Genomic DNA, 16,648 nt, shown 5'->3' on the forward strand with positions numbered 1-16,648 from the left:
TCACTCCTACATATACAGTAACACACACACATACAGTACACAGTGATATTAGAGACCTAACATCACTCCTACATATACACTAACACACACACATACAGAACACAGTGATATTAGAGACCTAACATCACTCCTACATATACACTAACACACACATACAGTACACAGTGATATTAGAGACCTAACATCACTACTACATATACAGTAACACACACATACAGTACACAGTGATATTAGACACCTAACATCACTCCTACATATACACTAACACACACATACAGTACACAGTGATATTACAGACCTAACATCACTCCTACATATACACTTACACACACAGACATACAGTACACAGTGATATTAGAGACCTAACATCACTCCTACATATACAGTAACACACACACACAGTACACAGTGATATCAGAGACCTAACTGCACTCCTACATATACACTAACACACACATACAGTACACAGTGATATTAGAGACCTAACATCACTCCTACATATACAGTAACACACACACATACAGTACACAGTGATATTAGAGACCTAACATCACTCCTACATATACACTAACACACACACATACAGAACACAGTGATATTAGAGACCTAACATCACTCCTACATATACACTAACACACACACAAATAGTACACAGTAATATTAGAGACCTAACATCACTACTACATATACACTAACACACACATACAGTACACAGTGATATCAGAGACCTAACATCACTCCTACATATACACTAACACACACATACAGTACACAGTGATATCAGAGATCTAACATCACTCCTACATATACACTAACACACACACATACAGTACACAGTGATATCAGAGACCTAACATCACTCCTACATATACAGTAACACACACACACAGTACACAGTGATATCAGAGACCTAACATAACACACATACATATACACTAACACACACACATACAGTACACAGTGATATCAGAGACCTAACATCACTCCTACATATACACTAACACACACATACAGTACACAGTGATATTAGACACCTAACATCACTCCTACATATACACTAACACACACATACAGTACACAGTGATATTACAGACCTAACATCACTCCTACATATACACTAACACACACACATACAGTACACAGTGATATTAGAGACCTAACATCACTCCTACATATACACTAACACACACATACATACAGTACACAGTGATATTACAGACCTAACATAACACACATACATATACACTAACACACACACACATACAGTACACAGTGATATTACAGACCTAACATCACTCCTACATATACAGTAACACACACATACAGTACACAGTGATATTAGAGACCTAACATCACTCCTACATATACAGTAACACACACACATACAGTACACAGTGATATTAGAGACCTAACATCACTCCTACATATACACTAACACACACACATACAGAACACAGTGATATTAGAGACCTAACATCACTACTACATATACACTAACACACACACATACAGTACACAGTAATATTAGAGACCTAACATCACTACTACATATACAGTAACACACACACACAGTACACAGTGATATCAGAGACCTAACATCACTCCTACATATACACTAACACACACATACAGTACACAGTGATATTAGAGACCTAACATCACTCCTACATATACAGTAACACACACACATACAGTACACAGTGATATTAGAGACCTAACATCACTCCTACATATACACTAACACACACACATACAGTACACAGTGATATTACAGACCTAACATCACTCCTACATATACAGTAACACACACACATACAGTACACAGTGATATCAGAGACCTAACATCACTCCTACATATACAGTAACACACACATACAGTACACAGTGATATTAGAGACCTAACATCACTCCTACATATACACTAACACACACATACAGTACACAGTGATATTACAGACCTAACATCACTCCTACATATACAGTAACACACACATACAGTACACAGTGATATTAGAGACCTAACATCACTCCTACATATACACTAACACACACAGACATACAGTACACAGTGATATTACAGACCTAACATCACTCCTACATATACAGTAACACACACATACAGTACACAGTGATATTAGAGACCTAACATCACTCCTACATATACAGTAACACACACACATACAGTACACAGTGATATTAGAGACCTAACATCACTCCTACATATACACTAACACACACACATACAGAACACAGTGATATTAGAGACCTAACATCACTACTACATATACACTAACACACACACATACAGTACACAGTAATATTAGAGACCTAACATCACTACTACATATACACTAACACACACACATACAGTACACAGTGATATCAGAGACCTAACATCACTCCTACATATACACTAACACACACACATACAGTACACAGTGATATCAGAGACCTAACATCACTCCTACATATACACTAACACACACACATACAGTACACAGTGATATTAGAGACCTAACATCACTCCTACATATACACTAACACACACATACAGTACACAGTGATATTACAGACCTAACATAACACACATACATATACACTAACACACACAGACATACAGTACACAGTGATATTACAGACCTAACATCACTCCTACATATACACTAACACACACACATACAGTACACAGTGATATTACAGACCTAACATCACTCCTACATATACAGTAACACACACATACAGTACACAGTGATATTAGAGACCTAACATCACTCCTACATATACAGTAACACACACACATACAGAACACAGTGATATCAGAGACCTAACATCACTCCTACATATACACTAACACACACATACATATACACTAACACACACATACAGTACATAGTGATATTAGAGACCTAACATCACTACTACATATACACTAACACACACACACAGTACACAGTGATATTAGACACCTAACATCACTCCTACATATACACCAACACACACACACACAGTACACAGTGATATCAGAGACCTAACATCACTCCTACATATACACTAACACACACACACAGTACACAGTGATATCAGAGACCTAACATCACTCCTACATATACACTAACACACACAGATACAGTACACAGTGATATTAGAGAACTAACATCACTCCTACATATACACTAACACACACATACAGTACACAGTGATATCAGAGACCTAACATCACTCCTACATATACACTAACACACACATACAGTACACAGTGATATCAGAGACCTAACATCACTCCTACATATACACTAACACACACACAAAGTACAGTGATATTAGAGACCTAACATCACTCCTACATATACAGTAACACACACACATACAGTACACAGTGATATCAGAGACCTAACATCACTCCTACATATACACTAACACACACACACAGTACACAGTGATATCAGAGACCTAACATCACTCCTACATATACACTAACACACACATACAGTACACAGTGATATCAGAGACCTAACATCACTCTTACATATACACTAACACACACATACAGTACAGTACACAGTGATATTAGAGACCTAACATCACTCTTACATATACACTAACACACACACACATACAGTACACAGTGATATCAGAGACCTAACATCACTCCTACATATACACTAACACACACATACAGTACACAGTGATATCAGAGACCTAACATCACTCCTACATATACACTAACACACACATACAGTACAGTACACAGTGATATTAGAGACCTAACATCAGTCCTACATATACAATAACACACACACACAGTACACAGTGATATTAGAGACATAACATCACTCCTACATATACACTAACACACACACATACAGTACACAGTGATATCATAGACCTAACATCACTCCTACATATACACCAACACACACACACAGTACACAGTGATATTAGAGACATAACATCACTCCTACATATACACTAACACACACACATACAGTACACAGTGATATCAGAGACCTAACATCACTCCTACATATACACTAACACACACATACAGTACACAGTGATATTAGAGACCTAACTGCACTCCTACATATACACTAACACACACATACAGTACACAGTGATATCAGAGACCTAACATCACTCCTACATAGACAGTAACACACACATACACATTTACACTAACACACACATACAGTACACAGTGATATCATAGACCTAACATCACTCTTACATATACACTAACACACACATACAGTACACAGTGATATCAGAGACCTAACATCACTCCTACATATACACTAACACACACATACAGTACACAGTGATATCAGAGACCTAACATCACTCCTACATATACACTAACACACACATACAGTACACAGTGATATCAGATACCTAACATCACTCTTACATATACACTAACACACACACACAGTACACAGTGATATCAGAGACCTAACATCACTCCTCCATATACACTAACACACACACACATACAGTACACAGTGATATTAGAGACCTAACATCAGTCCTACATATACACTAACACACACATACAGTACACAGTGATATTAGAGACCTAACATCACTCCTACATATACACTAACACACACATACAGTACACAGTGATATTAGAGACCTAACATCAATCCTACATATACACTAACACACACACATACATATACACTAACACACACATACGGTACACAGTGATATTAGATACCTAACATCACTCCTACATATACACTAACACACACATACAGTACACAGTGATATTACAGACCTAACATCACTCCTACATATACACTAACACACACACATACAGTACACAGTGATATTAGAGACCTAACATCACTCCTACATATACACTAACACACACATACATACAGTACACAGTGATATTACAGACCTAACATAACACACATACATATACACTAACACACACACACATACAGTACACAGTGATATTACAGACCTAACATCACTCCTACATATACAGTAACACACACATACAGTACACAGTGATATTAGAGACCTAACATCACTCCTACATATACAGTAACACACACACATACAGTACACAGTGATATTAGAGACCTAACATCACTCCTACATATACACTAACACACACACATACAGAACACAGTGATATTAGAGACCTAACATCACTACTACATATACACTAACACACACACATACAGTACACAGTAATATTAGAGACCTAACATCACTACTACATATACAGTAACACACACACACAGTACACAGTGATATCAGAGACCTAACATCACTCCTACATATACACTAACACACACATACAGTACACAGTGATATTAGAGACCTAACATCACTCCTACATATACAGTAACACACACACATACAGTACACAGTGATATTAGAGACCTAACATCACTCCTACATATACACTAACACACACACATACAGTACACAGTGATATTACAGACCTAACATCACTCCTACATATACAGTAACACACACACATACAGTACACAGTGATATCAGAGACCTAACATCACTCCTACATATACAGTAACACACACATACAGTACACAGTGATATTAGAGACCTAACATCACTCCTACATATACACTAACACACACATACAGTACACAGTGATATTACAGACCTAACATCACTCCTACATATACAGTAACACACACATACAGTACACAGTGATATTAGAGACCTAACATCACTCCTACATATACACTAACACACACAGACATACAGTACACAGTGATATTACAGACCTAACATCACTCCTACATATACAGTAACACACACATACAGTACACAGTGATATTAGAGACCTAACATCACTCCTACATATACAGTAACACACACACATACAGTACACAGTGATATTAGAGACCTAACATCACTCCTACATATACACTAACACACACACATACAGAACACAGTGATATTAGAGACCTAACATCACTACTACATATACACTAACACACACACATACAGTACACAGTAATATTAGAGACCTAACATCACTACTACATATACACTAACACACACACATACAGTACACAGTGATATCAGAGACCTAACATCACTCCTACATATACACTAACACACACACATACAGTACACAGTGATATCAGAGACCTAACATCACTCCTACATATACACTAACACACACACATACAGTACACAGTGATATTAGAGACCTAACATCACTCCTACATATACACTAACACACACATACAGTACACAGTGATATTACAGACCTAACATAACACACATACATATACACTAACACACACAGACATACAGTACACAGTGATATTACAGACCTAACATCACTCCTACATATACACTAACACACACACATACAGTACACAGTGATATTACAGACCTAACATCACTCCTACATATACAGTAACACACACATACAGTACACAGTGATATTAGAGACCTAACATCACTCCTACATATACAGTAACACACACACATACAGAACACAGTGATATCAGAGACCTAACATCACTCCTACATATACACTAACACACACATACATATACACTAACACACACATACAGTACATAGTGATATTAGAGACCTAACATCACTACTACATATACACTAACACACACACACAGTACACAGTGATATTAGACACCTAACATCACTCCTACATATACACCAACACACACACACACAGTACACAGTGATATCAGAGACCTAACATCACTCCTACATATACACTAACACACACACACAGTACACAGTGATATCAGAGACCTAACATCACTCCTACATATACACTAACACACACAGATACAGTACACAGTGATATTAGAGAACTAACATCACTCCTACATATACACTAACACACACATACAGTACACAGTGATATCAGAGACCTAACATCACTCCTACATATACACTAACACACACATACAGTACACAGTGATATCAGAGACCTAACATCACTCCTACATATACACTAACACACACACAAAGTACAGTGATATTAGAGACCTAACATCACTCCTACATATACAGTAACACACACACATACAGTACACAGTGATATCAGAGACCTAACATCACTCCTACATATACACTAACACACACACACAGTACACAGTGATATCAGAGACCTAACATCACTCCTACATATACACTAACACACACATACAGTACACAGTGATATCAGAGACCTAACATCACTCTTACATATACACTAACACACACATACAGTACAGTACACAGTGATATTAGAGACCTAACATCACTCTTACATATACACTAACACACACACACATACAGTACACAGTGATATCAGAGACCTAACATCACTCCTACATATACACTAACACACACATACAGTACACAGTGATATCAGAGACCTAACATCACTCCTACATATACACTAACACACACATACAGTACAGTACACAGTGATATTAGAGACCTAACATCAGTCCTACATATACAATAACACACACACACAGTACACAGTGATATTAGAGACATAACATCACTCCTACATATACACTAACACACACACATACAGTACACAGTGATATCATAGACCTAACATCACTCCTACATATACACCAACACACACACACAGTACACAGTGATATTAGAGACATAACATCACTCCTACATATACACTAACACACACACATACAGTACACAGTGATATCAGAGACCTAACATCACTCCTACATATACACTAACACACACATACAGTACACAGTGATATTAGAGACCTAACTGCACTCCTACATATACACTAACACACACATACAGTACACAGTGATATCAGAGACCTAACATCACTCCTACATAGACAGTAACACACACATACACATTTACACTAACACACACATACAGTACACAGTGATATCATAGACCTAACATCACTCTTACATATACACTAACACACACATACAGTACACAGTGATATCAGAGACCTAACATCACTCCTACATATACACTAACACACACATACAGTACACAGTGATATCAGAGACCTAACATCACTCCTACATATACACTAACACACACATACAGTACACAGTGATATCAGATACCTAACATCACTCTTACATATACACTAACACACACACACAGTACACAGTGATATCAGAGACCTAACATCACTCCTCCATATACACTAACACACACACACATACAGTACACAGTGATATTAGAGACCTAACATCAGTCCTACATATACACTAACACACACATACAGTACACAGTGATATTAGAGACCTAACATCACTCCTACATATACACTAACACACACATACAGTACACAGTGATATTAGAGACCTAACATCAATCCTACATATACACTAACACACACACATACATATACACTAACACACACATACGGTACACAGTGATATTAGATACCTAACATCACTCCTACATATACACTAACACACATACAGTACACAGTGATATTAGAGACCTAACATCACTCCTACATATACACTAAAACACACATACAGTACACAGTGATATTAGAGACCTAACATCACTCCTACATATACACTAACACACACATACAGTACACAGTGATATCAGAGACCTAACATCACTCCTACATATACACTAACACACACATACAGTACACAGTGATATCAGAGATCTAACATCACTCCTACATATACACTAACACACACACACACACACACACACATACAGTACACAGTGATATCAGAGACCTAACATCACTCCTACATATACACTGACACACACACATACATATACACTAACACACACATACAGTACACAGTGATATTAGATACCTAACATCACTCCTACATATACACTAACACACACATACAGTACACAGTGATATTAGAGACCTAACATCACTCCTACATATACACTAACACACACATACAGTACACAGTGATATCAGAGACCTAACATCACTCCTACATATACACTAACACACACACACAGTACACAGTGATATCAGAGACCTAACATCACTCCTACATATACACTAACACACACACACACATACAGTACACAGTGATATCAGAGACCTAACATCACTCCTACATATACACTAACACACACATACAGTACACAGTGATATTAGAGACCTAACATCTCTCCTACATATACACTAACACACACATACACATATACACTAACACACACACACATACAGTACACAGTGATATCAGAGACCTAACATCACTCCTACATGTACAGTAACACATACAGTACACAGTGATATTAGAGACCTAACATAACACACATACATATACACTAACACACACACACACATACATATACACTAACACACACAGTACACATTGATATTACAGACCTAACATCACTCCTACATACACACTAACACACACACACACACACACACACACACACACACACACACACACACACACACACACACACACAGTACACAGTGATATTAGAGACCTAACATAACACACATACATATACAGTAACACATACAGTACACAGTGATATTAGAGACCTAACATAACACATATACATATACAGTAACACACACAGTACACAGTGATATTAGAGACCTAACATAACACACATACATATACACTAACACACACACATACATATACACTAACACACACACACACAGTACACAGTGATATTACTGACCTAACATAACACATACATATACACTAACACACACATACAGTACACATTGATATTACAGACCTAACATAACACATATATATTGCATTTAGAGACACATACTGTAGACATTGCTTTTACCTACCAAAACTTTTCTCCCTTTTGTGCATGGGGTGATGAGAGAAGCCCCTCATTGAGCAGCAGCTGAGGGTCCCTGTTTGGGAGCAGCTGGACGAGGCTATTGTTCCCCCTGACACAATGTCACACACAGCCCGACACACTGTGCATTGGAGGCAGCGGAGGAGAAAGCCACATGTCCTAATGCCGGAGTAATCCTCTAATCCCAGCGCTCCCCGGCTGCCTCCTAACAAATGGCTGTGATGGAAGTGTCAGATGCAGCCAGTTCAGCACTGGGGGAGGGACAGCTCCCAGGCAGCGCTTACAGGGGAAGGTCCCCAGCAATGGGCTGCCCAATCTAACCCTGCAGGCTGGGGGATAATTAACCCCTACACATAGCTGGAGCTGGGCAGACCTTCTTGCAGGCTGGTAGAGATACTAGGAGGTGCTGGGCAGACCTTCTTGCAAACAAGGGGGAGATACTGTACCAAGATGTGCTGGGAAGACCTTCCTACAAGCTGGGAGAGATACCAGGATGTGCTGGGAAGACCTTCCTACAGGCTGGGAGAGATACTGTGCCAAGAGGTGCTAGGGAAGACTTTCCTGCAGGCTGGGAGAGATAATAGGATGTGCTGGGAAGACCTTCCTACAGGCTGGGAGAGATACTGTGCCAAGAGGTGCTAGGGAAGACTTTCCTGCAGGCTGGGGGAGATAATAGGATGTGCTGTGAAGACCTTCCTACAGGCTGGGAGAGATATGATGAGGTGCTGGGCAGTCCTTCCTGCATGCTTGGGGATATACTGTACCAGGAGATGCTGGGCAGACCTTCCTACAGACTGGGAGAGATACCAGGACGTGATGGGCAGACTTTCCTGCAGTCTAGGGGAGATAATACGATAGGCTGGGTAGACTTTTCTGCAGGCTGGGAGAGATACCAGGATGTTCTGGGCAGACCTTCCTTAAGGCTGCAGAGATATCAGGAGGTGCTGGGCAGTTCTTCCTGCAAGCTTGGGGAGATACTGTACCAGGAGATGCTGGGCAGACCTTCCTGAAAGCTTGGGGAGATTCCAGATGGTGCTGGGCAGACCTTGCTACAGACCTGCGGAGATACCAAGAGATGCTGGACAGATATTCCTGAGGCTGGGGAGATAACAAGAGATACTGAACAGACCCTCCTGAAGCATGGGGTGGGGATATCAGGAGGTGTTGGGCAGACCTGGGGGAGATACCAGGAGTTGAACAAACCTTCCTGCGGACCTGGGGGAGATACCAGGAGCTGGACAAAAACTCTTGCAGACTATAAGGAGATAACAAGGGCTGGACGGACCTTCCTGCAAACCTGGAGGAAATACCAGCAGCTGGTCAGATCTTCCTGAGAGACATGAGGGAGATACGAGGCACTGGGATATAGCGCATCACTGAATAGCATCTGGTCACCAGTTTCTGTCTGCCTCCACTTACCTCCTCACCTCTCCTGCCTGCTGCATGATATGACATGCTTCTTATATCTAGCTCCTGTAGGATCCATCAGTGATTGTGCTGACCATAGCTGAGCTACAGTTGTCCTCTCTGGATAACTTACCTAGCGGCGAGTGAGGAGGAGAGCTTGGTGAACACTGCCACTGTCATCTGAAAACTCCTGTACTAGTGAGACATCATACAGCAAAGAGATCTCCCAGTTACTACTGAGCAAAGCTCCAAAAATCACCACAACCCAACAGCTTGTCAGAGCAGGTACTCCCCCCACCCTCATCACTTCCCCTCCCTCCAATTCCAGAAGACCTACCTCACTGGTAATGCAGCTGTACAGTGCAGCCCCTTAGAAAGTCCAGATGCTCACAAACAGATTTTACTTTCTTGGTAATTTCCCATGGCAAAAAATGTACAAGACAGAGAGCGCAGTCACCAGAAAACTCCTGTACATGCTGCATTTGCCAGAGATCCAAATATGCTTTAATACAAAATTATATCTTCAATTTCTCCACTATAACTTCTTCAACAGCAAGATGCTGAGCTCCCTCTCTGCTACCCCATAGCTAGGTTCCAGATTTTTCACTCTTATTACACTGGCACCAAGTTGCAGGAATGGTGACCCCATCATTACACCCCTCTATTACATGGACACCATGGTGTTTGACCCATGACCCCAGTATTACACTAAGACGATTGATCAAAGAGCCCACTGTAACATTAGCAAAGATGCTGACCTCCAACCCAACAACAACACAAATACCAAAAGGTACTGCACCCATGACCCCACTGTTACAACAATACCAAACACAATGGTGCAGGACCCCCAGCTCATCCATTACACACACACCACGATGCTGGACCCCAATGCTACAATACACTGACACCACTGTCAAGCCTTCTACCAATACACCAACATTAAGTTGCTGGACCCCTCATCTCCTGACTAGTACATTGACACCAAGGTGCTGGATCTTCCACTAATACAAAATTGAGGTGCCTGACAATACATCAAAATCCAGGTACTGCTACCCCCACCTCCCACAGATACCTACAATACCATTTTATTGTCACTGAGGTGCTGGACTCTCCCTTCCTTCCTTCTATTACTAACAGTTCTGGAATCTCTGACCATCATCAGACCAAAATATGCATCATATAACCCTCTGACACTAGGGAGTGTGACACCCGCACACCGCTGCACCCCAAACATCAGTGTAGTCAATGGGGTATATTTACTAAAGTGCGGGTTTTTAGCAGAGATGTTGCAGATAGTAACCAATCAGATTCTACTTATCATTTATCCAGCACTTTCTAGCAGATAATAGCTAGAATCGGATTGGTTACTATGGGCAACATCTCCACTTCTAAAAACCCTGCACTTTAGTAAGTGAGTGGCTCATTGTCAGGTTGAATGTAAAGTATATAGAATGGAAAACAAACAGGAATGATAATAAAATGGATGATCTGGAGTCATTGTATAAGGACAGCTATAGGGACAGGATGGTGGCAGATGTCTTAGACCAGTGGTACGCAACATTTTTCTGGGACCCCAAACAGGTGGTCTCAACAGAATGTATTCCAAATAATACAGTAAGGGAACCACAAAGACAGACTCTAGAACCCTGCTAGGATTTACAGTATAACCCACATTATGCACAATTCTGGCCTGGACTTTCCATTCATCAGACTGCACTACAGCTATGCAAGCACCATCCCAAAGTAATTCAGATTGCTCCTTTATGTAGCTTATGGCAAAGTACAAGCTTAATAACATACACATGTAGCTCCCCTGTATGTGTGTACACATTCATCCACCCTTATACCATCCAATCTCAGAAATCCCCTAGAAACCATAATCATAGCACGAATCAACCCAAAACCGCAGATCTCTGAGCCAATAAGCCTATAACATGCAGGGACTCTCCCCTTCCTATACAAGGAGCCTGACCCATACCATGCAGGGACTCTCCCCTTCCTATACAAGGAGCCTGACCCATACCATGTAGGGACTCTCCCCTTCCTATACAAGGAGCCTGACCCATACCATACAGGGACTCTCCCCTTCCTATACAAGGAGCCTGACCCATACCATACAGGGACTCCCCCCTTCCTATACAAGGAGCCTGACCCATACCATGCAGGGACTCTCCCCTTCCTATACAAGGAGCCTGACCCATACCATGCAGGGACTCTCCCCTTCCTATACAAGGAGCCTGACCCATACCATGCAGGGACTCTCCCCTTCCTATACAAGGAGCCTGACCCATACCATGCAGGGACTCTCCCCTTCCTGTACAAGGAGCCTGACCCATACCATGCAGGGACTCTCCCCTTCCTATACAAGGAGCCTGACCCATACCATGCAGGGACTCTCCCCTTCCTATACAAGGAGCCTGACCCATACCATACAGGGACTCCCCCCTTCCTATACAAGGAGCCTGACCCATACCATACAGGGACTCCCCCCTTCCTATACAAGGAGCCTGACCCATACCATGCAGGGACTCTCCCCTTCCTATACAAGGAGCCTGACCCATACCATGCAGGGACTCTCCCCATCCTATACAAGGAGCCTGACCCATTCCATACAGGGACTCTCCCCTTCCTATACAAGGAGCCTGACCAATACCATGCAGGGACTCTCCCCTTCCTATACAAGGAGCCTGACCCATACCAAGCAGGGACTCTCCCCTTCCTATACAAGGAGCCTGACCCATACCATGCAGGGACTCTCCCCTTCCTATACAAGGAGCCTGACCCATACCATGCAGGGACTCTCCCCTTCCTATACAAGGAGCCTGACCCATTCCATACAGGGACTCTCCCCTTCCTATACAAGGAGCCTGACCCATACCATGCAGAGACTCTCCCCTTCCTATACAAGGAGCCTGACCCATACCATGCAGAGACTCTCCCCTTCCTATACAAGGAGCCTGACCCATACCATGCAGGGAGTGAGCCCCCCTATACCATGCAGGGAGCTCCCCTATAATATGCAGGGAGACCCTCTTCCTAAACCATGCAAGGAGCCTGACCCATACCAGACCGAAAATCCCCTTCCTATATGATGCAGGGAGCCCCACATTCACAGAAGGCAGAATGAAGGGAGGGCAATGTGTGGGGAGAGAGATAAATAAAATGAAAACAAATGGTACAGCTAATGAGGACAATTAAATTAATTATGTTGAAGGAGATGAGATTCTCTCCCCACCCCCTGAAACTGTATGATCTGTTACCCCTCACTGCTAACCGTGCTCTGTAATTCACAGCAACTGATTAGAGCATCTATGCAAATCTTTGTTTAAATCATTCGACTAATTAAATGATGGGATTATTCCTGTGCCTGCGGTGACATCATTCGCAGTAATTAGCACTTTATTTGGACTATGGCAATAAGAGAACCGATGTCAACACAAGCCTCAAAGACACAGACCCTTTGTTTGCTGATGAGAGGCCCATTCTGATTGACCCCATGTGTGCCACCTCTGAGGCAACATTAACGCCCTGCGTGCTGGATGGAAAGCTGAATGGTCAGACTGGTGAATCCCTAGACCCTGGTTAGTCAGGACAGTCTGGCTATTCCCCTGAGTACTGGATGTTAGTTCCTGAGCTTGTTAACCCTCTGTTTTCTGAGAGGAAAGACAAAAATCCAGTGTTGGTAAACCACCGTGTTCAGGATGGGAACATCAATCCCTATGTTGGTTAATCCTACAGACTTCAGTACCAGCAACTGGCTGAATCACAAGATTGAGCCAAGAGTTAACATTCAGGAACAGCCATCCATTTCCCCCTAAAGTCTTCTGCTAATTAGATGGGTCATAAAATGCTCTTCTATTCATTATGACTGATGAAATGCATTAGGGCTGACAGAGTATTACCTGACAGTAATTAGGTTTTGTCATGAATTAAATTATTTGAAAGCAGACCATCTCCCCAATCATGCAATTTACAGCCAGACTCCTTCCTCTCTCCCTGATAGAGAATCGCAGCGTTGCTTCCTAATCACGGGAATTATTCACAGTACAGATGAAAGTCTCCCCATTAATGTACAGCGCAGACAATGCAGGTACAGGGTGATCTGCTGAGCAGGAATTTAATCATCTGCTGCTGACACTCTGAGAAAACACCATTAACCCTCAGGAACCCCCCACTTGTATTACCCCCTTTCAGCACAAAAGTGAAAAGAAATTGGGATTTTGCTCACTCATCCAGACGGAATACGTAGGGAGACAATTTCTTTATTTTATGAAGAGAAAAAAAAAGAAAAGAAATGAGAAGTTAATTACATCCCCCACGTTCTCCCTGAATGATTACCGGGCGCGGGATCTCAATGCTGACTCTGCTTTGTAGGGGAATTAAACGTCTTTCCACAAACAGGTGTTATCCCACTAGCAAAACAAGCAACTCACCTTTCCTCAGGTAACTTCAGTGCTGAAATAGAATTCCCTAAATGAGTGTCCTTTCCTGTATGGTGCAGACGCTTTCTGGCCAAGGATTTGGGTTATATAGGTCATAAAATGAAGGGTTTCTGTGGTCCCAGAGAGGCGCAGTTTTAGTCCTTTGTGCAGGAAAAATCAAGTAGTTTCAGTGAACTCAAGAGCTGGGAGCAGTAACAGAAGTCACAGGATGAAGGCTGGGGGGCAGCTGTGCCAGGGCTGGGGGCAGTTACAGAAGTCACAGGATGAAGGGTGGGGGCAGATGTGCCAGGGCTGGGGACAGTTACAGAAGTCACAGGATGAAGGGTGGGGGCAGATGTGCCAGGGCTGGGGACAGTTACAGAAGTCACGGGATGAAGGGTGGGGGCAGCTGTGCCAGGGCTGGGGGCAGTTACAGAAGTCACAGGATGAAGGGTGGGGGCAGATGTGCCAGGGCTGGGGACAGTTACAGAAGTCACAGGATGAAGGGTGGGGGCAGCTGTGCCAGGGCTGGGGGCAGTTACAGAAGTCACAGGATGAAGGGTGGGGGCAGATGTGCCAGGGCTGGGGACAGTTACAGAAGGCACAGGATGAAGGGTGGGGGCTGCTGTGCCAGGGCTGGGGGCAGTTACAGAAGTCACAGGATGAAGGGCTGGGGGGCAGCTGTGCCAGAGCTGGGGGCAGTTACAGAAGTCACAGGATGAAGGGTGGGGGTGGCTGTGCCAGAGCTGGGGGCAGTTACAGAAGTCACAGGATGAAGGGTGGGGGTGGCTGTGCCAGGGCTGGGGACAGTTACAGAAGTCACAGGATGAAGGGTGGGGGTGGCTGTGCCAGGGCTGGGCACAGTTACAGAAGTCACAGGATGAAGGCTGGGGGGCAGCTGTGCCAGCACTGGGGGCAGTTACAGAAGTCACAGGATGAAGGCTGGGGGTAGCTGTGCCAGCACTGGGGGCAGTTACAGAAGTCACAGGATGAAGGGCTGGGGGGCAGCTGTGCCAGAGCTGGGGGCAGTT

General features: G+C 42.3%; 1 protein-coding gene across 4 annotated transcripts in view; it reads right to left on the bottom strand.

Moving 5' to 3' along the window:
- The window catches only part of LMO3 (LIM domain only 3), a 142,198-nt gene that overhangs the window by 86,624 nt on the left and 38,926 nt on the right, over nt 1-16,648 (bottom strand). Inside the window, exon 1 of one of the 4 annotated variants that reach the window (XM_088463407.1) lies at nt 15,630-15,944. The exons of 1 other annotated variant lie outside the window; for it this stretch is intronic. Coding sequence is in view for 1 of the 3 variants with exons in the window: in XM_088463402.1 (XP_088319528.1) it covers nt 9,776-9,824 (49 nt within the window). In the remaining 2 variants the exon portion in view is untranslated. Of the gene's footprint in view, nt 1-9,775; nt 10,325-11,329; nt 11,412-15,629; nt 15,945-16,648 lie in introns of those variants that run through there. 2 more of the 4 variants (XM_088463405.1, XM_088463402.1) reach the window with 2 other exon arrangements.

Source organism: Taudactylus pleione, unplaced genomic scaffold (assembly GCF_031769625.1).
Source record: "Taudactylus pleione unplaced genomic scaffold, aTauple2 ptg001358l, whole genome shotgun sequence".
Lineage (NCBI taxonomy): Eukaryota > Metazoa > Chordata > Amphibia > Anura > Myobatrachidae > Taudactylus > Taudactylus pleione.